We start from the raw sequence: 25,267 nt of genomic DNA, 5'->3' as shown, positions 1-25,267 counted from the left end.
AACAGGCTACAGCTCACGGTAGCATAAGCACTAACGAAAGTTAATGACAGCACCAATAAGAGCTGATGTCTAGCTGATCTGAGGTGTCTGGCTTCTCTCTTCTCTGTTGTGTTTTTGTAGCAGTTGTCGGAGAAGCCTTCCCTTAACACACACACACACACTTCTCTGTGTTGTCATGTTAATTGCTTCAGCTCCGATTGCCGTCCATTGCCAGTTCTCGTTCCATCTCCGTCTGTACGCATCTTCCTTGAGACAGCATAATAGCTTCCTTTTTCGCCCTGCTGCTTTTTTATATTCTTGCTCTTTTGTATATACAGTAATAATCAGACAAAAGGGCCGTTCGCACAAAGTCATTACTTCTCTACGAGAGTTGACGAATTGTGTTGACTGTGATGTGGAAGTCCAACTACAAAGTTTTGTGCCTCAAATGAGCATAAAGGGTTTGTCTTTACCCACATACTTGGAATATCATTGATTTTTGAATGATTTTTATGGCAACTTGAAAGTACAGTGACCTGGCAACCTCCAGCGATAAAATCAATATGAAAAAACAGGGTAGAAAGAAGCAAGTTGGCACTTTCAGGCCCCCTGAGATGCCTCCATTCCCACGGGAGATGGCGGGTGAAGAGGTCATGTAGCTGGCGAAGGTGACGGAGGTCACCGTTACGCTCCTTAACAACACTTTGCCAACCGAATGCGCTGGGGTCAGAGGCTGCCGCAAAACACTGGCCTCGTTCCTGGTCTTCCTATCATGTTCCTCCTCCTCTTCCTGTCTCTCATTTGCCCCTTTTTTTGTCTCCTTTACACAATCATTTCTACTCCACTGCTAATGAATTCAGTCGTTATAACCAGCTCACCTCAAGCCGCTAATAAGCCGTTTGCGTGGAGCACAGACTCATGCCTTCTACCTCAGTGGACAAAGCTGGGGGAAAATACGAAAGAGTCGCAAATCAAAATAATGAGGGAGACTGGCGTGAGCAACCCCTCCCAGTTGTATCTGTCTATTTGTTTTTCTGTCACTTTTTAGACCCTCCCGTTTCACATTGTAAACAAAATTACGCTGTTATGCGGAAATTGTTTTGCTTTCTACATTTTTCTTTCTTTTTTTTTAACAGAAATCGCAAACGATTCTGACACACTTGTACCGTTTCCCATTCTGAACCACCCTCACTTGGTTTCCTGTAATGGATCAATACGGTAATCAGTTTGAAGCACACACCCTTAATTATATTAACATTCTGACTCATGAGGAATCGCTGGGATTGCGAAACCGCTCGCTGAACCCACAAGTGTGAGTTGGCATAATATAATTGTCACTGTAATCTGCCTCGTCGTAAACAGAGGGTTGGCTTAATATTGTTCCCAATGGTAAACGAGAGCGAAATTACAGCGTTTAACCTGATTAAAGTCAACATCGTGCTGCGTTTCATGTCCGCCACATTGGATGTGCCAGCTAAGGGGAAGCAAGAATGGGGATGACACCGCCGGCTGCACTCGCTGCAGCTGTGTGATCCAAAAATACATCTAACGAAAGTCACAGGATGGCGACAGAGGCGCACACGTCCTCCCCTATATCAGCGCGGGGCATGAACATTTCTTTAATAACCCCCTCTGCTGTGTCACAGCGCGTTGCGGGGGCCCGACACCCTCCCGTTCGCGAGGGCCTTTGCCTGTCTCGCTTCTCATTGATACACTTGTTTCCTTTTATTTTCCACCCCCAGTCATCTTCAGCGCTACGAACCGATCGCAACTCTTCTACTCATTGACCAACCAACAGGAAACAAGGAAAAGCTGAAGGCTTGGGCTGGGGGATCATGCCGTTCTGCCACGCACTGCTGCTGTCTGGCCTCTAATGTTAACATCAGCCATAGGATTCAATACGTTTGTTTTCTTCTGTTTATTTGCCTTGTTTGCTAAGGCAAGCGTCAGTTTTACTATAGCTCATACTTAAAGGATGTGATCAAACCAATCACCCTTAGTATTAACTTTGGAAGTGAATGATAGCTTAAAGCATGTGGCTTGAGGTGTGCTATTATGTTTGATATAGAGGTTTTCACCTGGATGATGATATAATGCTGGAAAATCCCTTAGCCTCGCATTAAGGCAGGGACCCGAGCCATATGTAGAGACTTGAGGGTGGGCTTTTTTACTTTGGACCACCCAGAAGACTACAGAAAATCTTAAAACGATGTACTTGTCTAGTTGCAAAGTTTATGCATGGTAATAATACAATCAATAATAATAATAATAATAATAATAATAAATATGTATGGATGTACATGTAAAATATTTAATCTAATATTACCTAAATAATTGTATTGATATATCATATATGTATATCATATTATGTAGTGATATATATATCACTTGCACATAAATATTTGTTCATAAATATACATGCACACATTATTGGACTGATATATATTTTTTATATTTCTGGTTGTGCCACTGTTGTTATTTGTGTTCCGTTCAAGTCTTTTGGTTTTGAAGACACCAGTGTACCTAAAACACTAGACAATAATGTGACGTTTACCTTCATACAAGCATCTGCTGTGGTTTCTGCCGCCTTCATGTTTGCAGGCTTTCCTGACCCACAGAGTCTTGTTAATATTTAAACAGTCACTGACACACTGTCTTTTTCCTCTGTCCCTTCTCTCCACAGCAATTGAACCACCCCAATGTAATTAAATACCACGCGTCATTCATTGAAGAGAACGAGCTAAATATAGTACTGGAACTCGCAGACGCTGGGGACCTCTCACAAATGATAAAGGTAAGGACACATGCCGATTTGTCAGCAGTTTCTTTTCTTTCTTTTTTTTCTTAGAGTATTCCCACCACCCCGGCTGCTAGACGGCTGAAAGAAGGTAAAATGATCTGCACTACGACAACGTTTTTGGGATCCCTTTGGTTCTGTTACAGGAATCGTATTGTTTATTAGAATCATGTAGCTTCCGCACGTTCGATACGCTCAGCCTTCCCGTTTTCCTCCTGACAACCCCTGCAACTCACATCTACAACCTGATGCTCCACATTTAATGGTCTGCATGTAAAACCCTTCGCGGCCAAATCTCCACCCGCATAAATCATTCCCGGCGCAAACAAAGCGTTTGCAGAAGGATTGCGTCTGTAAATGAGGAACAGGACGGATTAGTATGAAGACGCCTTCGACATATGCATCATAACGCACGCTTGTGCAAATATCCTGACCGTCAGCTACTTCGGTCTGCTCCACTGCGCCGCTGGATTTCTCAGCCCTTCTGCTCAGCAGCGCTTTAATTAGTTTTATTTTTTTATTAAACAATGTCACTCCAAAGGTGTATAGCAGGGCTAATCCCCCCAGCATTGTACGACCGAACATTGAGCCATATGTAAAACAGAGGGTCCGAATGCATAAATTTTACTTGTTTTTTATTCTTTTTGATTTTTTTTTTTTTTTTTCATCTCAGCCCCCTCCTCAATGCTCTCTGTCCATCTCGGAATTCAAATGAAATCAAATGGCCCCTTCATTTGCATGCACTTACAGAATATTGCATGTGCCGTGTTTGCTTTTTAAAGGCACAGAGGGGGCTGCCGCTCTCCCTCATTGACATCAAACAGCCCTCTGATATGCAAATAGAAAGGCAGGGGAAGAATAGATCCACCGGCTTTGTTTGGATGTGGGCCAAGGTTTTCTGAGGCTCGAGCCCGCTCGCTCACCGCCGTTCTGATCATTTCTGTGAAGCGGTACAAGTGCGGACGAGGCTCAAAATAGGCGGAGTGAGCATTCGCACAATGAAGTAATATGTCGCGCTAAAATAACCTCTGTTTTGTTTCGTTAATCAATTCCCGACCCCTTTTAACTGCCTTGACAAGCAGGTTTACTTCATTGCCGGTGTCTCAATTATTGAGACTGCATGTGAAAAGGTCATAATTACCGAGCCATTTTGCCTAAGCAAGCTTCATTCTGTCTTAATTAATAGCATAAAGTCATATTGGTTTCTGCTTTGAAGCAAGGTCATGCACTCGCAGACCTCATCCAGACTAAATCGACCGCACTGGATGACACCGTACTAAAAGCTTTGAATCTTTTAAGAATTCTAAAGACATCATTTGATGCTGTATCACCGTTTTAGGAGGATTAATAGCTATTGGTTTTAGAAGTACTATTCAGAATTGACGACGAGGCTTAAACTTTTTTTATTAAAACAAACGTTGCACTTTGAGGTGGATTTGGGTAAAACCAATACCAATCACCCTTGAAATCTGTGTTTAAGAGATTAAATATTCAGTTTGATTTTAAAAAGTACAGAGTTGGAGTCGGATTGATTTAGGGCTGCACGATTATGGCAAAAATCATTATTGTCGATTATTCCCTTAAAATTGTAATTGCGATTTTATTAATTATGATTATCACTATTTGCATTGAATGATGTTTTGAATAGCTTTATACCATTGATTTAAGCAACTGCATGCCATATTTTTATATGGCCCAAGTCCACAGTGCTCCGATTCTCCATCTTCATTAGTTGATTATCTGTTTAACAGTCTTTCCTAATATGTTATTAGATAGAGCTGTTATACAAAGTAGACAGATATGAGAAAATACCAGCCTTTGCCGTGTGGTTGATGCCCAATGTTGCTAGCTGAGCAGAAATACCATAATAATGTTTTGCTTGGTCCCTTCAAAGGGATGTTGGATTTTCTCCTTAGTGTAAATGTTCTATCACTACATCTATCACTGTTTTACATGTTCGAAGAGTTAGTTTGTGGTGTAAATATATAGGCTCTAATATGTGTGTTTACACTGCTTTTTAAAAATGGCACGTGTTGGTGTTTCGCGTGTGTTCGACCAATCAGCGTACACTTACGTGCTGAAGTATTCGTGATTCGCCTCTCACAACGTAACATGCTCTAAACACACCTCTTAAGCACACAGAATAATCTAAGTGGAATTTTGTTTTGTAATCGCGGCTTTGAACCATTACGTAATCATGTCATCCGTAATAGTAATTGCGATTAGAAATTCGATTAATTGTGCAGCCCTAGATTGATTCTTTTGTAAAATCTTATTTTGTTACTTTAAAATCATCAGGGAATTACAACATTTTAAAACCCTTGCATTGGATATTGCATCCAATCTATGAGCAAATAGTTTGTTTGAGTTTGTACTTTTAAATGAATCGGTTGCTTCGGTTCAGAAATTCATTAGAGTTGTTCTAAAAATATAAAACTAGATTGAAAATCAAGTCAAATGATCAGTGCTGAATCTAAAACGAATTGTTTAATATGGCTTTAGTGAATTTAACTACGCCATTGACAATTTTCTGGCGATCCATGTTTTCACTTTTATACAGTAGGGGGCGCTATTACGGATCTACTAAAAGAGTACAGAATCTCTGGATCAAAACACAGGCAAAGAAGATGCAGAAACAAGTGATAGAAGCATTGCTTATGCACATGTAAGCTAATGTGATCATCAAACATTAAATGGAACATAAATCAAAACTGCCTTACATTTCCGAATAAAATGTCGAACCCATGAAGAGGTATCGGACTGTCCAATCTTTGGGGGTGTTGATGGACTCGATCTACTAAATCTATCTACTAAATGGCCAAAAGCACGTTTTTCTCAGCTTTTTGTTTAAAATGTTGCTTTTTTATGAAACTTACCCACATTCAAGTGTTGATAAAAATAGAATGCATGAAGCTAGAATAAAATGTTTATTTTTTATAAAAAAAAAAAAATCAATATATAATTTAATTTATATTGCATGTTCAGTTCATGATTCATATGCAAGTACGTATGATGACAGTATGCGGTGATGTATCTGTGACAGTAATGACATGGTTATAAAATGTAAAGGCATTGTTACAAAAACTGTAGACATGTTACAAAAGATTTTTATATCAAATAAATGCTGTTCTTTTTAACTTTCTACTCATCAAAGAATCCTGAAAAAATTTGTCTCGGTTTTTTAATATTAGGCAGCTCAACTGTTTTCAACATTGATAATAATAATAAATGTTTCTTGACCATCAAAGAATAATATTAGAATGATTTCTGAAGGATCATGTGACACTGAAGACTGGAGTGATGATGCTGAAAATACAGCTTTGCCATCACAGAAATAAATGACATTTAAAAACAATATTAAAAAAGAAAAAGTTATTTTAAATTGTAATAATATATTTCACAATATTATTGTTTTTACTGTACTTTTTGATCAAATAAATGCAGCCTTGGTGAGAGTAAAAGACTCTTTTCAAAACCATTAAAATCTTACCGACCCCACGCGTTTGAACTGTGCAGAAAGTCGAAGCTTGACAAAAGATGGATGATAGATGGATAAATAACATATTTACCATTTATTTCGAAGTAAAATGAATAAAGTGACATGCTCTTAAAGGGAAAATAGTGATACTTCAAGAAATAGTCTTCTTTAAAGCTTATTCCATAAACTATCACTGTCTCTTTAAGGTAGTGCTGGACTACAGCAAACTCGTCTTCAGCATCCTTTGTTAAACATACAATATTGACCAATTATTATTCAGTATCGACCGATAAAATCAGAAATATCAGCAAACAAATGTTCAAAATTTATTGTGCATCCATAATGTAAAGATTATGCTGACATTATCTAATTGCCCTCTGTCAGATTCATTGAGATGTTTTTCAGTGCTTGTATGCCGTAATCATCCTAAGCATGTGTGCATCTTGAAAGTCTCCCCAAATGTTTGTTTCCCCATGAGCCTCCTGCTGTACTCACAAACTTCAGATGTTTTCCATTGCCGTTACTTCAAATGAAAAGGGAAGGAAAGTTTATTGAGGGGTTTCAATCTAGAGCCTGCATCAGATTATAGGCAAACCCAGAGCCCTTCACATCCATGGTCACTGCTTTAAACCTACCAGGAGTCCATGCTGAGCTTTTGGAACATTTTCATCTTAATATCCTTAAACTGTATGTCCTAAATAGTCAGTTGCGCTGTTTGAGTAAAATGTTGATGTTCTGGGTTAACGAAGATTGCATGCGTCTATGAAAAGTCTGTGCCGGCAACATATTTATTTATTTATTTGTTTGTTTATTGCCTGCAGCATTTCAAGAAACAAAGACGGCTGATTCCCGAGAAGACAGTATGGAAGTACTTTGTTCAGCTGTGTAGTGCACTGGAGCACATGCACTCCCGCCGCGTCATGCACAGAGGTACACACAAATCCAGTGACATGAACACAAAGAAACAGACTTTTTAAGGGCACATATTCTACATTTCTGTGACATTTTATTGCATTCTGTACTTTTTTTTTTTTTGTGTGTCATAATTTTAAAGACTAAATGAAATATCACCTACCAAAAAGGCTGATTTTTTCTATTATAAAAAGTGTAGCCATGTATGAAGCACACAAATTTGACTAACCAACTTGAACCCACTGCGAAATACGCTTAGGAAAATCTTTGAGATCTCTATTAAGAGGATTCCTATTAAAAGTACTTATTTTTTTTTTTGCCCACAAAAATTTGATGAACAACGGTAAATGTGACCCCACCTTTAGAGTTAAAATAACTGCTTCTGTACCTTTAAGAACTATCTATGTAAATGAATGCGTTATAATTGGCTGACTGCCACAAACTCACACTGATGTTAATCAGGAAGGACTGATTTGATAAAGTTGTGAAAAACTTGATAGATTTTAATATGTAAATATGTTAGTGCTCTTGTGGAGGAGCAAAATTATTTTGACTAGTCGATGGGTTGTGTGAATAACTAGTTGACTTATCAAATTAAAGTCTGCATGAAACGGATGTTGCGATACTCTTGCTTTCCCTATTATGATGTATGTCCGAGTGAAATAGCTTTTCAAACAAGAAAAAATGTAGGACGGGACTTCATTTTGTCCATCGGGAATTGAGTGGATGGGTGTGATTTGCTATTGCTGTGATCTTGTGAGTGACCAGTTTCATTGTTACTTTAAGGAACTCTCTTTAATTAGACTTATTTTAGGTTAATCGTACAGATTTCTTAAGGTTGAATTCTCATAAGATGCATCCTTGTGTTGTTAGACACAGCTAGACAGAGTGACACTGTTAAAACTACAGAAAATACATGTAAACTACTAATCAAATGTTCAGTTGTTGGATGACTAGTCGAACATAATGATGTATCACTAATTGGGACATCATTGACACCACACTACATCATCCTTGTGTTTTATTGCATATTATGAAGAAAAAACTTCTCATCTGCTTCTCATCAGCTCTGAGACGAGACTCTAAGGTCTTTGCTATTCACAAGCTTGACCAGACACACTGCCGAGCGCATTGCATCATCCTTTTGCCATTTGAAAACAAGCAAGATGACGCAACTGTCCATAGCGACCTGAGACTGTCTTCCCCAGTTCCCATGTATTTATGCAACACTTGTCGAAGTATTGTAACATACGAGACTCGTGTGAGTGTATGTTTTCGATAAAGGTTACAGCAGGCCATGGGTTTACATTCAGATCCTTTCCCTTGTTGATTGTAAACTCCTGCGGTGGGATTTTTCACAGCGCAGGCAGTCAGTTCAGATCTTGTTCTTCTTAAGCACCTGGCCTATATGTATATGTTACTGTTGGAAAAGTTCATGTCCAGAGGTGTCTGACATCAAACACGAGCACATGCTTCCTGCACCGTCATGTCCCGGCTGGTCCCTTTGAAAGTCATTTGAGCCAAGGTGATGCGTAATACCTTGCTAATGGTAACCTTTCCGTTAACCTTTCTTAAATGTTTCCTAACATTTATGTAGGCCGTTTTTGTTTGCTTTGTGGATCTGAATGAAATGTTTCTTCTGTCCGACTGGTGTGATTTCTGTTTAACATTAACAGGATCAACAGGTTCCTGCTGATGTTTCGCAGAATTTGAATGCTTGTCATTCACAAAGTTTTCATACTTGTAGTTTAGGACTCATAAATAAGGAGTTGTTGGAAAAAGTGCTGTGTTGCCACTGAAAGTTTTATTATTATTGATCATCCATTTTTATGCCTTGAAAACCTAAATGTTTGCTTACCTGTAATGTTCTACTTTGTCGTTGCACATTGATTTGCTGATTTGAAGAGATGATGTTATCTAGCTGTGAGATTATTGAAACCGTTAGAATGTAATCCAATTTTATTTATTGATTTACTCTAAATTTGTATCACTTCTAGCTAAAAAAGAAATGGAATTGAACAAAAAATGGAAGAGAAAAATATATTTTAGTAATTAGGTAATGTATTTTATAAAAATATAAAGAAATACAAGTAATTATATAATATATAATATTTATATATTATTGGTCAATGGACCCAGGGTCATTGTTATATTATTATATTTATATAATATAAAAATAACAGTACAAATATACATTTTTCTTGAAAATATGGAAATACATCGCAAAAATGAAAAATTAAGAAAAGAAAATCCCCCATTTGAGGCCATTAAAAATGTGGCAGGTCACATAAGATCAGAGCTACTCACACGACTGGACCAGCAGGAAAACATAATTGAGTCTTGTGATTTGAGCCAAATAGGGGTGTAACGGTACACAAAACTGACGGTTCGGTATGTACCTCGGTTTCGACGTCACGGTTCGGTACAGCACAGCAGGGGGGAGCATACTAAACATAAAATTGTTTCTTTAATTTTAATTGTATTAAATTATCAATTACAATTAACATAATAATTGTTTCTTCCAGTCAAGAGTACAGTGCTGCCAGCTCAATTAACCTTCATTTTACCATATTTATATCTGCCCACCCCTTCAAAAAAAGTGCAGCAATTTTGTATTTTAATGATGGTCAGTCACTAAAACTCACATTTACTCCCTCCACAGACATTAAACCCGCTAATGTCTTCATCACAGCCACTGGAGTGGTGAAACTGGGCGATCTGGGCTTGGGACGCTTCTTCAGTTCCAAAACAACCGCAGCTCATTCTCTAGGTAAGTGCTCCTCCCTACAACCACCTTGTCGGTTTCATTATGTCCTTTGTGGAAAATGGAAAAATGAGGATTGAATGCATCGGAAAAGACCTTTAATTACTCAGTAGGGCCCGGATGCGTTTCATTAGGGCTGGCTGCGAGCAGAACCATGTGTCTTATAAAAAAGTGCCTTTCCGACGGCCCCTGGGGCCAGTTGAGAGCAAAGCGTGCCAGTGGCTGTATCCATTTCATTGAGCAGTTTGGCCTTTCCTGTTGCCTTGACCCCACGTCCGCGCTCCACACATATGATGTCTGGATGAGTAGAGGATCTTCAATCCTTAACGATGCTAGGCTAGGGCACCCTATGGTGACACAGCAACTTTTGGCAAAGTTGCCCGAGGAGGTGCAGGTTTAACACGCCGTATATTTGAGATGACCTGTTGTTTAAAATCTCATTTCAAGAGTATACAAATTTGTTAACAGCTTGTCTTCTGCTTTATAGACAGTGGTATTGCTAAAAAATACCTTTTTTCACCCTCAAGGTCAGAGTTTTTGCTACATTTTAGTATAAAATATCTTAAATCATTTTTCTCGTCTAATCCACTTTGATTCACTTGGCTTTAGGAGACATTGAGAGTCAATTATTTATTTATTGATTTTAATGACACTGTTAAATAGGGGTGTAACGGTACACAAAACTAATGGTTCGGTACGTACCTCGGTTTTGACGGTTCGGTTCAGTACAGCAGGGCAGAGAAAACTAAACATAAATTTTTTTTTATTATATTAAACAGTGGTTTACTGAACAAACTCTGTCTTAAAATGAATTCAGTTATAATTAAAAGTTTTTTGTATGCAGTAAAATATTTAGCGAGCCCTTACTTGCACATTACTATAATATTAAAGGTTAACAACAGGCCCCAAACTATTAGCCTAAATTCAGTTGCTATTTATTTTCATTTTTTTATAATAATCAACACTCAAATAACAAATTGTATGCAAACATGTAGACATAAGGCAGTTCCAGCATTAACTTCTAAATTTAATTATATGTTTTTACTCCAATTCGTTGTTGAAATATAATAATTTACACACTGGCTGTCAGTTTCATGACAGATATTTTAAACATACATTAAATAATCAAGACAACACTAACAGGTTAAATAAAATATAATTAATACAGGCTAATATAGTGCATATATTTAGCAAAAGAGAAAAAAAAACAAGCTGTGGATAGTGAATGACTTGCCTGAGGTAAATGTAATGCTAAGTGGGATATTGTTTACAAGCTGTTTTTCCACCTTTGAAACACTGAGCGATTACACGAGATATAATATACGTTTCAGTAAGTTGTCTGTACTGTATCTTTCAGCATACCTTCAGAAGTTCATTCATGTTTATTAGGAAGAGATGATCGCGTTCACTCTGCGGATTAAACTGAGGTGCCTATACAGTGATCTGTCACACCACGCTAAAGAGCGTCAAAACGGCATTTATTGTTTGAATTTCGTGATAAAATGGGCATAATTTGAAAAATTACACTTTGTTTCTTATATAGAAGGTAACAAAACGCGGAGCTTATTGGGATTATTGGTGGTTAAAGGTGGTGGTTAGGCTACAACGAGACACATAAGACACACAACAATTTGCGGGACGAATATGTGTACCGTTACACCCCTAATGACTATTTAATAAAATGTCAAGGAAGAAAAATTAGTTTTGTGACATAAGTGAGGTCAACCTCAACTCTGGGCTAGGGATGGGCGGGGCAGAAGGGGGGGGAGGGGCCAGTTCGGTACACCATGAGAGTATCGCGATACGTACCGTTGGTGGTGTATCGCGTTTTTTCGGTTCGGTTTGAATATCGTTACACCCCTACTGTTAAATATAATCTTTAAAAAACATCTCAAATTAAATTTCTATTTTTTCATACTGTACATTTATAATGCTGTAATGCTTAAATTCATTTGAAACACTTAAACAATTGGTTTTAGTTATTTTTATTTTTATTTTAGATGAAATATAAAAAAATAATAAAGAAACCAAATCATATCTAGGGATCCAAATATCATAGAGACGCTTTAGCATTATGCTAGTAAGTTTTGGTCGGTCATGTCAAACTCATATTTTATTTATAAAATGTACAAATGTACTTAGTATTAATATTATCATAATTTGTATCTAATTAAGCTTATTGGACTTCTATTTCTGCATGTACAATTATTAGGCTATTGCTGACAGGTTACAGTAAACAACACAATTAGCACACCAGAATAGATTTAACTATTGTCTTGATTTCACAAACTACGATATGAAACAGAATATAAATGCATTATGTATAGGTAAACTATGCATCTGTGTGTAGGAGTATAAAATTATGTTTTATGTCAACGTGATGATGTATGAGAAATAACCTCAAGTTCGCAGCATGTCTTGCATTTCATACTTTCAGAATTCACCTTTACTGAAAATAACACTGTGAGTCAGGAAACGCATGCATCTGAAAACCTGAACTCACAGCGCCCTCTACAGGATTCTTCTCTTCCTCATCTCAGAATGAGCTACAATCTCGGCAAGGGCTTAATCAGGGCTGTCCTTAATCATGTCTTAATGGCGCCTGCGTCACCTGGGAACCGACCACATCATCCATTCGCACCTGCTCCTGGGGCCGGTGCCACACCATATCATTTACAGACTGCCATGTTAGGGATCCCTAACAAGGCTTTTTTAGGACCCCGACATGATTTATAACCGTTAATGCATTGGTGTATCGTACCACCGCAGTTGCACTTGTCTTTTGTAGAGTTATCTACCTAGCTACTTCCCTACCTACTTATTTATTTATCCGAGCGCCTGAAATTCTTCTCTCGGGATGTTTTAGTATTGACAGTATGAATGTACAAAAGAGCATAAAGACACCCAGGTAGATACAGCACACGTGTGTGTGTGTGTGTGTGTGTGTGTGTGTGTGTGCGCGCGAGAAAGAGAGAGACTCCTGTGGTTCTGTCACCTGTCCCGTAGGCTCAGGCTCTCCATACGAAGGCTGAAGGTTGAACCGTAGCAGGGTATGAAATTCATGAGTGTCTACATGGCAGGTTAAATTCACCCATGGGCAAAGAGACCTTCGATCTGTGTGTCCCTCAGGGGCGAGCAGACCAAAGCTTCCCGCTCCCACTCCCGTTCTCTCTCGCTCCTCGCAATATCGCTCCACCTCTCCCCCTCTTTCGCTTCTCTCCCTGCATGGGGGCGGTTTAGGGTGGAGGGTGCAGGGTTGCTTCGGTACGGTTTGGGGGTTGACAGTTCAGCCTGTAATGAGACAAACCACCACGGTAGAACTCTGGGATGCACGTTGGATGGAGGTCCGGGAAGTGCCGTTCCACGGCTGTCAATTCTTCTCTTAAGAAGCCGATCCCTAGCCTTTTAACTCCGTCTCCGAGTGGCTCTGCAGCCCACAGATACAAACAAAGCGGAAGACTGAAAGAAAGGAAGATAGCTCATCTTTACTTTTCCTGCCAGAGGCTTCCTAGCCTTTAAATTAAGCAGGGTAATGAGCTGAAAGGGAGACTTTTAAAGAGGAAATCAGAACAAAAGAAAGTCGGGGAGAGAAATAAGAATATAATGGATAATTAAAATAAGGAAAAGCAAGCTAATTCTGAACCCTCGTATTCTGCAGTTGGCGCAGAGAGCATGTTAATTACATGCTAGCGTCTCATCCGAGGGTTTTGAGTTGATAACCTCAGAGGTCTGAGGAGTTAACAGGGCCGAGCGGATTTTTCTGTTAATCCCTCACTTCGCACCGTTTACACTTCTTTTTTTTTGTAATTAAGCATGTTTGTGGATTCCTGTGTAATCAGCGTACCGTTGAGAGTCTGTGGTAATCTCTTCTCTCTCTGTTTTGCCGTACAAAAAAGGATTGGCCCATTTCTCAAAGAATGCATTGTAATGTCATAATTCATAATAATGGGAATGAATCCCAACACAATTTAGGATTTATTTGCATGATTAAGTAATGCACTCATAATTTGACGTGTTGTCGGAGTAGTTGCTCTGTAACTCTTGGCTATTATAAAACTATTAGCACGAAAGAAGATCCTTTTCAAATCTCTAATGATGGATGTCGACGCACTCCTTTGAAACAGCACAAATTTGATGACCATTTATTTATTTTTTGCGAGTTACTCATGTGATGAAGAGGCCAATTTCTACATTTTTTAAAGTAGTTTAATAGGGGAAACTTTTCAAATAGACCAATTGTAAGTTCATTCTCGCAAAAAGTGTCAACACAAGTTGATTTTTTTTCAAAATATTGGTCTGTTTTTTTTAGAATCCCAAGCAACCCAGTATAGCAACACTGGCTCGACCAATAGCATGCTTTTGGGGGCAGACCTATCTGTTTGTTTGACCAGTGGCAGATGAGTGGAGTGTTTGGAAACCTGATTCAATTCTATTTTTCTAAATTCACTTCAGCTTCACAGATATATTTAGGAATACACAACACAATATATTTCTACCATATTGGTTATCGAACAATATTAGAGGTTTGTTGGATTTTTCTTCTTTAATTGTACATGCTCATTTTGCCTATTTTTACACTTCGATTAGCTTGATATCATCTTGGTAACATTTACTTGGTTAATCCTTTAAATACATAAATCATCCCTAGGTATAATTGCAAATTTATGACAATTGAAATCAATAATATTGACCAATCATATCCCACCGATGCCATTTGGAATTTCTCATAGGCCAACTCTCACCATCTGTTTGACTTTCCTCTTCTTTTATAAAAGAAAATGCTTTTACCGTAGGTCTATTTGACACTGATTGCATCATGGGGTGAGACAGTAGGAGGGAAGGGCCACGTTTTCACTTGTGTTTTTCTCAGCAAGTGTTTCAACCTCAGCCCCGCTACCTGCCCAAACATTCTGACGCTGTTCGGTGTCGAGACGATTCGCTTTGGCTCTTGTTCTTGCCACCTGAGACTTCTTAGCGCTTTGTCACATCTGAGCTGTTTGTGCCAAGGCTAAACTTTCGTAAACTGCGAGCATTTGTCAGAATGTTTTTTTTTTACTCTATTCTTTTTTTTCTTATTTACCCCTCCCCCCCTTTCTATCATCAATCTTTCACGGTGGATGGCTGGTTGGCCACAGTCACTGAGCAGTAAAGAGCTTGTCACGGCTTCAGGGAGTACAGCGCAGGGAGTTTGACTGGCCTCTTGGGTCCCGCTCTTCTACCTGATGGCTATTAGTCACTGCCAATTACCCACAATTCTTTGCAGGGCCACAGACTAAGCGACCTGACGCTCTGCTCAGTCTCACGTCTGTCACGGTGCAATTCGCAATGCCTTCCAACATGTTCGACATCATGGCACGTAATTTGTGTTTACCTCTGGCAGGTTTCCCAAACATTTCCACTGTCTGCCATTGGTTGAGCAAACAGATAGTTCCACCCCCTACTTTGCTCTATTGGTAATATTTTTTTAAAAATCCACAAATGACCAAGACCAATATTCAAATGGCAAGACCAAACCAGTATGTGTTGGTGGTTAGCCGTCATGCATGAGCCCCGCGCTACAGTGTGAAATCATCAGATAGGACCTCGATTTTCTTGTGCAGAACTGGTAAAACCATCGAAGACTTTTTTGGTACAGTGACTGTTTGGGGTTTATCAAATTTCAAAGACAATCCAACGTACAAGAGTGGAGAAAGAAAAAAACACGAGTGAATTGATTAAAGTTTCATTTGGCCGTGTTGAATGGCTTCTGTTGTAAATCATTGAGGTTCTTTTATAATGAGAGGTGAATGAAACATTTTAAATCTGCTCGAATGTAAGCTGAGATTTTCATTCCCCAAAACACACTTGCAATCTGAAAGCAGTCCCCCCAGATCTCTAAACCACCTACATACGTTCATGAACATTTACAGCACATGGCTCCATCTGTAAAAGTTGTTCTACTTCTAATATGAACATCAAACTTCTACTGTTCCCAAATTATACAGGTTTTGTTCGTTAATGTAACATCATACATTGAATGCTGTTTTATTGCATTGCCATTTAGAACTGTAAGTGCTGATTTACTGCTCAAGAAACGTTTCTTACTCTATTATCAATGTTAATCAAACAGTTGTGCTGCTTAATTTTATTCCTGATTATTTGACAAATAATTGAATGTTCAAAAGAACAGCTTTTATTTTTATTTCTTAACATTATAAATGTCTCATTGCCAAATAAAAGTGTTAATTTCTTTCAAAATTGACCCGCCTGTAGTGTACAAACTGTTAAAATGTGTTTTCCTCCACACTGTACACACGCTGAGTTTGTTGTTAGTAACCTCTTTAGTCATCTAAAACTCCTCAGTCTTAAACCTTTGGCAATGAAGCATCCATGGATGAACTCCTCGCATAGCAAACCAGACTGCCTAACTCTCTCTCTCTTTCTCTCTCTCTCTCTGTCTGTCTCTATCTGTCTTTTTTTCTGTTCCAGTGGGCACCCCATATTACATGTCTCCCGAGCGAATACACGAAAACGGATATAACTTCAAATCTGACATCTGGTCGCTAGGCTGCCTGCTCTATGAGGTAAGGTATAGAAACCCATCCCATCACTCCCCCTTCCTCCGTTTATACAGCCCGGCCCTCCCTAACTCTCCCTTTCTCTTCTCAAGCTTCTGCCAGCACCGTTCGTCTCCTTTTGTGAGACGCAATCCTACACCTCGCGGTCTGTCATGAAAATAACAATATGGTTTTGTACTCTGAGGTAACTGGCCTCTGCGTAGGATACCTGGAGTATGTTCCCAAGCTGATGAGGAAATTTGAATGACATTTACATGTGTTTTAAATAACATGCAGGGCTCTTGCTATGAAATGATACTGCCTGCTTTGATTATGCTTTAATAGCATACGCTTCTCGAAGACACAGCGGACCAGGATCCATTAGACTCGCAGCAGCAGTTTTCTCTTCAGCACTTTGTCTAAATTGAATATGAAGTTGCAAGGGGGTCAACAGTGTGTTTGGACCTTAAAAAGACACTTCACCCAAAAATAAAAGTTCTGTCATTATTAACATTATTAACATTTTGTCCCAAATCCGTACAGCATTCTTTTTCTGAAAAAAACATGAAGGGTAAATTTTTGAAGAACATCCTTGCCTTTCTTATCAATATAATAAAAGTGAATGTATACTCAACAACATAAAAGTATAATACAAGTCATCCATTTCATCTATTCTAAGGCTTCTTAAGTCATATGATAAAGTCATATGATAAACTTAAATGTAAGTTATTCGTTAATAATCTTGGTCTCCAGTAAGGTTTAGCAATGATTTGATCAATGATTCACAGTTGAAGTTGAGAACCAAATCAGCCTATTTATGAATGAATCATTCATGTATTTTGTGAATTGGACCAATGGATTTATAAAAAAAAGATTTGACTCACAAGAATGATTCATTTGTGAATTAGACATCACTACTTCTTGCTTTCATAAATGAACCAAGAAGAGCTACAATGGTTATTAAGATTTACAGTGTATAACTACAGATTTTGGTCTGTTCAGAAGATTGCAAAGCTTTGGAATTGTGTGAACCCTTTCCATGATACTTTAATGTGCTTTTTTGTCATTTTGAATCTTTAAAGGCTTAGTTCACCCAATAATGAAAATTTTGTCAGTAATTACTCACCCTTATGTTGTTCCAAACCCGTAAGACTTTCGTTCATCTTCGGAACACAAATTAAGATATTTTTGATGAAATCTGACAGCTGGCTCACTCCTCCATAGGCTTTTATGTTACTGAAACTTGCTGGCCCAGAAAAGTTAGGAAAGACAATGTTTAAAATAGTCCAAGTGACTACAGTGGCTCAACCATAAGTTTATCAAGCGACGAGAATACTTTTTGTGCGAAAAAAAAACCGAACAAAAATAACGACTTTTCTGTGTGGGCCTCTGAGTGAGTTCACGTAGTGTAACAGCGCAGCGCTTCTGGGTTGTACGTCAGAACGTAGGCTCACTATAGACCGACGCTGGTCATGTGTGTGTGATACTTTGATACTTTGATTTAGATTACAATTCATTTAAATGCTTTGATAGCAGTGGTTCTCAAACGTTTTGACGAGACAATATTCCAAGACCCTCCTGTCTAGGTTGATGTGTACCTCTGGTACTTCTTTAGTAATAAAAATATATAAACTATAAAATATATAAAACTATTTTATAGGATTCTTAAATTACCTGTCCTGTAATGTATCTTAGGCAAACTATTTCAGACTGTAACTGGTTTCATTATTTCGAAAAAAGCGGCCTGTATATTCTTCAGAAATTCTCTTTTTGTGCTCAGTGAAAGAAAGTATGTCTTTGAAATGACTTGAAGGTGAGTAAATAAGAAATAATTAACATTTTCAGGGGAACTATCCTTTTAAACATCAGATCTTGCGAAATTCTGATCCCTGTTCAAAAGTGGGCATTTTTTGTTTTTTTGGCTCTGGTTTCATTGTAACCAGGTGACTGGGGCCACCTGGAATGGATAGCAGCAATCCATAAATGACACGATGCTCGATCCCGTGGGATGCACTGGCTACCAAAAACTGGTGTATAAACACGCAAGCAGGCGCAAATTCACACTCGCACAATGTGGAAATAGATACATTGTTAGTCCGGTACCCGTTCTATCCCTTCAATCCCCTGAGTGTGTTTTTTCTCCACTTCGTCTTTTTGCCTCTTTTTTTTGGGTGGGGGGGGGGGAGCTAACCAGTAGCTACACCTCCCAAAGTGCCTGGGGCTGAAAAACAACCATCTGAGTTCACCGCTGCTTGGAGACAGTGTTTCTTGGCACTAATTAGTCTCCCATAATGCACCAGGCCCATCAGTGTGATCAGTCCGTCCTGCTTCGCAGTGGCCATGGGTCAGCCAAGTGCAGGGAGAAGGCAAACGGGTTACAGTTGTGATCTCTTAAGCTTCTGTTAAAGCCAGGTCCAGGCTCAGCCTCGAACAGATCGGGGCTGTTGCCCCATGGTATACGAAGACTTTCATCTTGTCCCACTTCCAGCAGTTCACGTGACCTGGAGGGGGCGGGGAGCTGGGAGGTGATGAATTGACATCTGTTTGAGTGACAGATCTGATGATCGGCAAACCCGTCGGCAGTTGCTGTGATGTTACTTTAAAGCATTTTTTTTTTTTAGAACAATGACTTTGGAGTCTTTTTTCGTTATCATGAAGTTTTCATTTGATCATCTTTCTACTATTTACTAATTGGAGAAATGTTTTATTTACTTTTATATCTTCTTCAATTGTATATATTGCATTTTATATACATTGCATTTTAATAATAAAAAAGAACAATTTAAGAAATATTTTATAATCAAATTACATTTCTTTCATTTTCTACTGATAAAAAAAAGTTAAAAATTTCTTACAACATTTAAAATTTTGTAATTGATTATTCAAATTTTTGAGGAGTTGAATCACAACATTTTACAACCTGAACTAATCTAACAAGTTTTTTAAATCTTAATATGCTATGAAGCAGGTTTTTTTGTGATGTCAGGATAGCTGTATCTCTTCTTTTTTTCTTTTCTTTTTTTTTTTGCTTTAATTTTTGCCTTTACGTACAGCAAGGAGACTTTCTGAACATTTTAATCATTTATGAAACTAGTGTTTTCTGAGTCAGTGTCAGCTGCAAAAGTTGATGATGCTGACTCGTCATCTCTGCAGCATAGTGGTTTAACACAGTAACATTTCATACGGTTGTTTTCGATTTGAATTGTTCATTTTAAAGTAGAAATTTCAAGCTTTCGATAGACATATTTGTTATGTCTGTGAGGCAAGTATATGCTAAGTTTCGGTTCATTTTTGTGACTTACTCCAGAAAGCAGTTCCCGGAGTCGTGAGACGGCAGAAAGCGCATCTGTTTTTTTCTTTATTTTTCAACAGCGCAACTTCTGTTGTTATTGTGAGTTTGCTCAAATAAAAGTAGACTCTTTACAGTTTGGAATTTGAAATATTACTCTTATCTATATGATCAGAAATTATGGAGCATTTTAAGTTCTTTTTGCGGTTATCAGGAAAAAATGCAAGTGATCTCCGCACCCTTGGATATGCACCAAATAATGCCTTTATCTAGGTTAATATTAGAGTGAGCTGCCATGTAAAGTCACTAACGTTAGGTTACTACTTGCATGTTTCAAATAATAAGCCGTATTTGAGGTTGATGAATGATAGGCGAACATTTGGATTTCCTGCCCGACATACCACATGGACCAGCCTTGTTAACGATCTGGCCGTTACGGACTGCGTGACTTTGCCACTTCCTGTGGAGTTTTTTTTCTGCAGCTAACTGACTAATTAAAATTTGTTTGACTAAGTCTCTTCTTGTCGACTAATGTTTAGTGAACTATAAGGGGGCAAGCCTGGTAGTTTTTGAATAATTTCATAAAGATGGGACAAAAAGATATTGCATCATATCATTGACCCAGGTACTCTACATATAGGCCCATATATTGTGTGTCCAGTTTTATAATTTATTTTGGTGTGTGTGTAAACATTGTCTTAGTAGACACTTGAAAGCTCTCTGCTGTGTTCCGTTGCAGTGCTGAACTGCTGAATTGTTAATTTGCAGACTTGTGCCATCTTCCATTGATCCTCATTGATCTATTTTGTGTGAAAGGCCTATATGTGTGCATGTAATTCCTTTATTCTGAGAGCATGAATCTTTTAGTCGATCTGTTATGGAGTATTCGAGGGGGGTGAGGGGTGGTGGAAGCCGTTGAGGTTGCGAGACCTCGATTGAAAATCATCAATATCTGTGCATTGTATTCCTCCATATGCATCTGCTATTCTGTTTGATGCCGACGCACTTGGTTGGAGCTCATTTGGTCAGCTGATGTTGCTTGCCGGCCATCCTGTGATGAATAGGAGGGGTTCAGGACAAGGCCAGAGTTGGGGTTGACTCCCAAATGGCCTTCACGGCAGACGGGACACGTTCTCCCCATGGCGCATCAGTCAATAGCACTGCACTGTACACCACGGTCCATCTGCATTATTGACAGCTCTGCAATATGGAGAAAATGTGTGGTTTTGTGGTAGGTGGAAGAATTGAGGGTCATTTGATCTGTTTGGGTGTTAGTTGGGTAATATTTTGGCTATTCAAAAAAGTAGCCAATAAAGGTTTTTAGTAGACTGGACGCTAGCTACTATTAAACTTTATACCAAGTTTTTGCAGTCCTTCTCTTCAATTAATTCCTGAATAGGTCAACAGTTAGCTGGCTCTGTTGCCGATAAGAACGAATATTTTGTATTTTTAGCATCATGTTTTGCAATTAATAGCATTTACAATACAAATATATATGCAAACAGGTAACGCAGCTATTTAAACTTTATCGTAACTGGTTAAAGACAGGTTATTAAAGCTGCTGTCTGTAACTTTTTAATAAACAGAACTGCATGCGTCTTGTGGAAGAACATTGTAGCCGGAGCTACTTCTCTCTGTTTATGTCTAAGACGAGTCACGCAGGTACTGTGCTGCTCCGCAGCGGTGCCGACTTGAACCAGTCTAAAATAGTCTGAATATAAACACTTATTATAGGTGGACAGTAGTGATTCAGAATAAGACAAAAACACGGTTTGGGAAATGGATTCATGATGTACTCGCTTATGTAATTTATGTACATTTTGAACACAAAAAAGTTACGGACTGCAGCTTTAAGCTAAGATACCATTTTGCTACAGTTTGGTGGAAATTCTTGAATGCATCATTGTTTTTGAATACATTTTTTAAGTAAACAAATTGTTCTCTTTCACTTAAGTATTTAATATTTATGGATATTTTGAATTAGCTTTAATCTTAAAAATGTTCAGTTTTCTCTTTAATTTTAGTTTCACTTTTTCTTAGATTTGTATATGCAAATTGTAATAAAATAAGACTTGTTTCTTTTAATGAATCATTTGGATGAATCAATCAGTGACCAAATCTTTTGGTGAAAAGATTCTAATAATTTTATTAGCTGAGATTAACTATAATCCTCACCACTACCGTTCAGTGTTTTCACCTTTCAGTTGACTCCAATTTAACCTTGAATCAGACCACAAATTTTCTACATATTCCTCCCCCCCCAACCATCAAGACCATTTCCTGTGGCTATATTAGCCTATGATCTCCTAACCCATCCTTGGAGCACTCGTGCAATTGGTTTTGGTGTTGGGTTTTATGATGCTGAAAATGAAAGGATCGTCTCAAGCTACCCCGATGGCCCTCTCTGTGTCCTTGCCGTTTCCGCCCTGCACCATCTCCACTCTCTATTAAAGACAGACCGAGTTCATATTGGTAGATCTCTGCACTTACGGTCTGGCTCGGCCTTTTGAAGTCCTCTTAAAACTCTTCTTAATAGCCGTTCTCGAAGGTGTTTCAGATTTATGTTGGCATAAATAAGAGGCAGAGACCATTGCATCTCCCTTCATCGCAAAAACACAAGGCCAGTTTTCCTGCTCCAGGTTTTACAATTAAAACTGTGAAGTCACATCTTCATTTACGACCATGTGTTTTGAGTAGAACATTGGAGATGAGAACCGAATCTGCTAAGTGACGTTGAGCGTTAAAAGTAAGCAGATTAGCATGCACACGGTGCAAGAGGAGTGTTGAATTTTTGATATGTAATGCTAATGATATTCTTTCATTAAATAAGAATGCTTAGTCCGTAGTTGGCGGGATGCAGCATAGCACTTCGTTTTCAGAGCTCAGGAAGTTTATATATTCAAGTATTTTTGCAGATTTTTTTAGGAAGTGTTATCCCACACCTGAATAGTAAACATCCATCAAGACGTTTGAGCTAATTAAACCCTCCCCGAATCCTATTCAAATATAGATTACCCAGTATACCTTGGTGTCTTCTCACCACATATCTCAGATTTTAATTTGATAGCTTAGTGAATTAATTTGCCCCAACCGTGTACAGCTGCAGAATACTCATGTTCTTTAAAGGCGCTTTGAGAGAGCAGCGTACGTGAACGCCAGCATCTCAGAAGAACTCTTGACATTCTGATGAGCAGCCGCACCCATGTTTTGCTAATGATGCATAAAACCAAGAAGCGTTGCACACTCATTCAGCAAATTTACAAACAAAACGTGTCTAAAACTTTTCTTCTCGGAGTGATCGCGCTACTCCAAGGAGAGGTGATTTTTCACTTCTCATTTGTTCAAGAGGAAAACCCAGAGAACTTAAACATCAATGTGTGTGTAGGTTAGGCGTTTGTACAAGTCAGTTTGTGGCGTCAGACGGGGACTTTTCAAGTAGCAGAATATGGATTCATATTTAATTGTGTTCCTTCCTTATGCCTGCACTTCCATTTGATTAATATATCATTAAAAAGAGTGCGAGAAGGATGAGCAACATGAAATAATGATGGTTTTCTCACACTTGAACACGAGTCTTTTCATATGCTACGCCCTCCTTCATGGCTCCTTTGAGCCAGGACCTTCTCTAGGAGTTTAATTGGCATGCAAAGAATTCAACAAGGTACAGAGATCAATAATAAAACAATGGTCTCCTTGACTGAGACATTCTCTCTGAATTCTGATACGATAAGCTAGTATTTATTTTCATGTTATGGCTGATATGCGATCAAAGGCTGACATTAAAATTGGATATTATTTTGTCAAAATAAATATAAAAAATAAAACCGTACAAACTGAAATCGATCATTTGAAATGTTACAAGTGAATTTAGGCATCATGACATGATGTATGGTTTGAAAAATGGATATTTACTTTAATTTGCTAAAGTTACATTTACTTACACTTCACTTTCACTTAATCTGAATATAAATGAAAAAAGTTTAAATGAGCATACACAATTAAAAATCCATTTTTGACCAATATGATAAAAAAATAAATATATATATGGTACTAGTATGTATGTGTGCTTAGGTAAAATGCTCCAAGCTATTAAAAAAAAGTATATAGACACATTTTATGCAGTCACAGTAGACCTAAATGCAATGCTGTAATTAACACTTGTTGAAATGGTAGCAGCCGTAATCAGAGTTGTTTATATTTTGATTGATTGCATTTGCTTTGTCAGCTTGATTTGATGCGCCATTGGGAATTTCAGAATGGAAATTCTTAACGCGAGTTCACTTTGCAGTCTCCACGCTTCAACAATGGGTGAGATATTTGAGGTTAACTCTGTAGTGTATTGAGTTTCACTAAATAAAGGAACTATCGTCGCAAGCCAGGGTGGTCAGGTTGTGTTAAGGTAGGAATTAGAAAAGAGTCTGTTTTTGTCTTCCTGTCTGGGTGGCCATATGTGGTTATGTCTGTCTTAGTTGTTTTCGGTTCCTGCTGTTGTGATATTTTGAGCATCTATCTATGTGTGTGTGTTTCTGAGCAGGCATGGCTCTTTTTTTGTATGTGTCGAGTGTGTATTTGTGTCAGCGCAACCACCATGTTGGTGGTTGAGATTCTGTTTAAGTATGTTCCTTTAAGCTTTGGTGTCTATGTGTGCAAGTTTTTCCCCTCTTTTGTGTGTGCATGTGAGTGTGTAAACGTGTGTGTCTTTCGCCACCGTGCACCGGTAGCCGAAGCCCCGCAGACAGACAGCAGGCCAGCGTGGTGCGGGGTGGACTCCTCTGGAATACCAATGAGGGGAGCTGCTGGGCTCCGGGGGTCAGGGAGCAAGTCAATCATCTTGCCCATCGCCTGGGCGCCCCGAATCAAATTAGCCTGAAAAATTCAGGGGCCGGGAGCACGGGGCGAGCAGCTGTCAGGGCCAAGAGCGCCCAGGCACTAATGAACCAGATGAATAGTGCAAAAACTCCAAAATAAAAACAGGACAGTTGACATTTTTCATCTGTCAGAAGCGGAAGATGCATGAAAATATGGTGGTCCTTGTTTAACCCTTTGCTGGCTACAGCTGCTACTTGCCCCTGACCCCCCTCTGCGGCCACACTTCCACAGGTAGGCACACCGCATGTAAACAGTCTAAGCCGCGGCTGTGTTCTCATCTCGCTAAATGCCGTTCTACGGTCCTGCACATCGCAATTATCTTGAGGAACTCTTCGCAAGAGTGGCGGCACACTGGCAAAACAGATGTTGCTATGAAATGACACTATAGGTATATCATCTTGAGTCTGTATAAGAAAAAAAAACACCTACCCTTTTGCTGTGAAGAATTCTTTTCACTGGAAAAACACACCAAATGCAGTCTGGTCAAAACACACTCATTCACAGAGCCCATTAGTGTCACACTCACATACACACATTTCCATCCCCATAACTGATGGAGGAACAAGAAGGACATGCATTTTTCTACAAAAACATTTTTCTACAAAAATCTAGTTTTGGCCCCATTATTTTCCTCCTACTTATC

The 25,267-nt window shown here is 38.7% G+C and overlaps 1 protein-coding gene across 1 annotated transcript in view; it reads left to right on the top strand.

Annotated features, from left to right (window-relative positions):
* nek7 (NIMA-related kinase 7) overlaps positions 1-25,267 on the top strand; it is a 65,662-nt gene that overhangs the window by 31,086 nt on the left and 9,309 nt on the right. The window contains exons 5-8 of the mRNA XM_082138400.1: positions 2,663-2,773; positions 7,076-7,184; positions 9,829-9,936; positions 16,399-16,493. Of these exons, the coding sequence (XP_081994526.1) occupies positions 2,663-2,773; positions 7,076-7,184; positions 9,829-9,936; positions 16,399-16,493 (423 nt within the window). The remainder of the gene's footprint in view (positions 1-2,662; positions 2,774-7,075; positions 7,185-9,828; positions 9,937-16,398; positions 16,494-25,267) is intronic.

The sequence above is a fragment of the Leuciscus leuciscus genome (assembly GCF_965113295.1).
Source record: "Leuciscus leuciscus genome assembly, chromosome: 15".
NCBI classification, from domain to species: Eukaryota; Metazoa; Chordata; class Actinopteri; order Cypriniformes; family Leuciscidae; genus Leuciscus; species Leuciscus leuciscus.
This window is presented reverse-complemented; position numbering and strand designations above follow the sequence as displayed.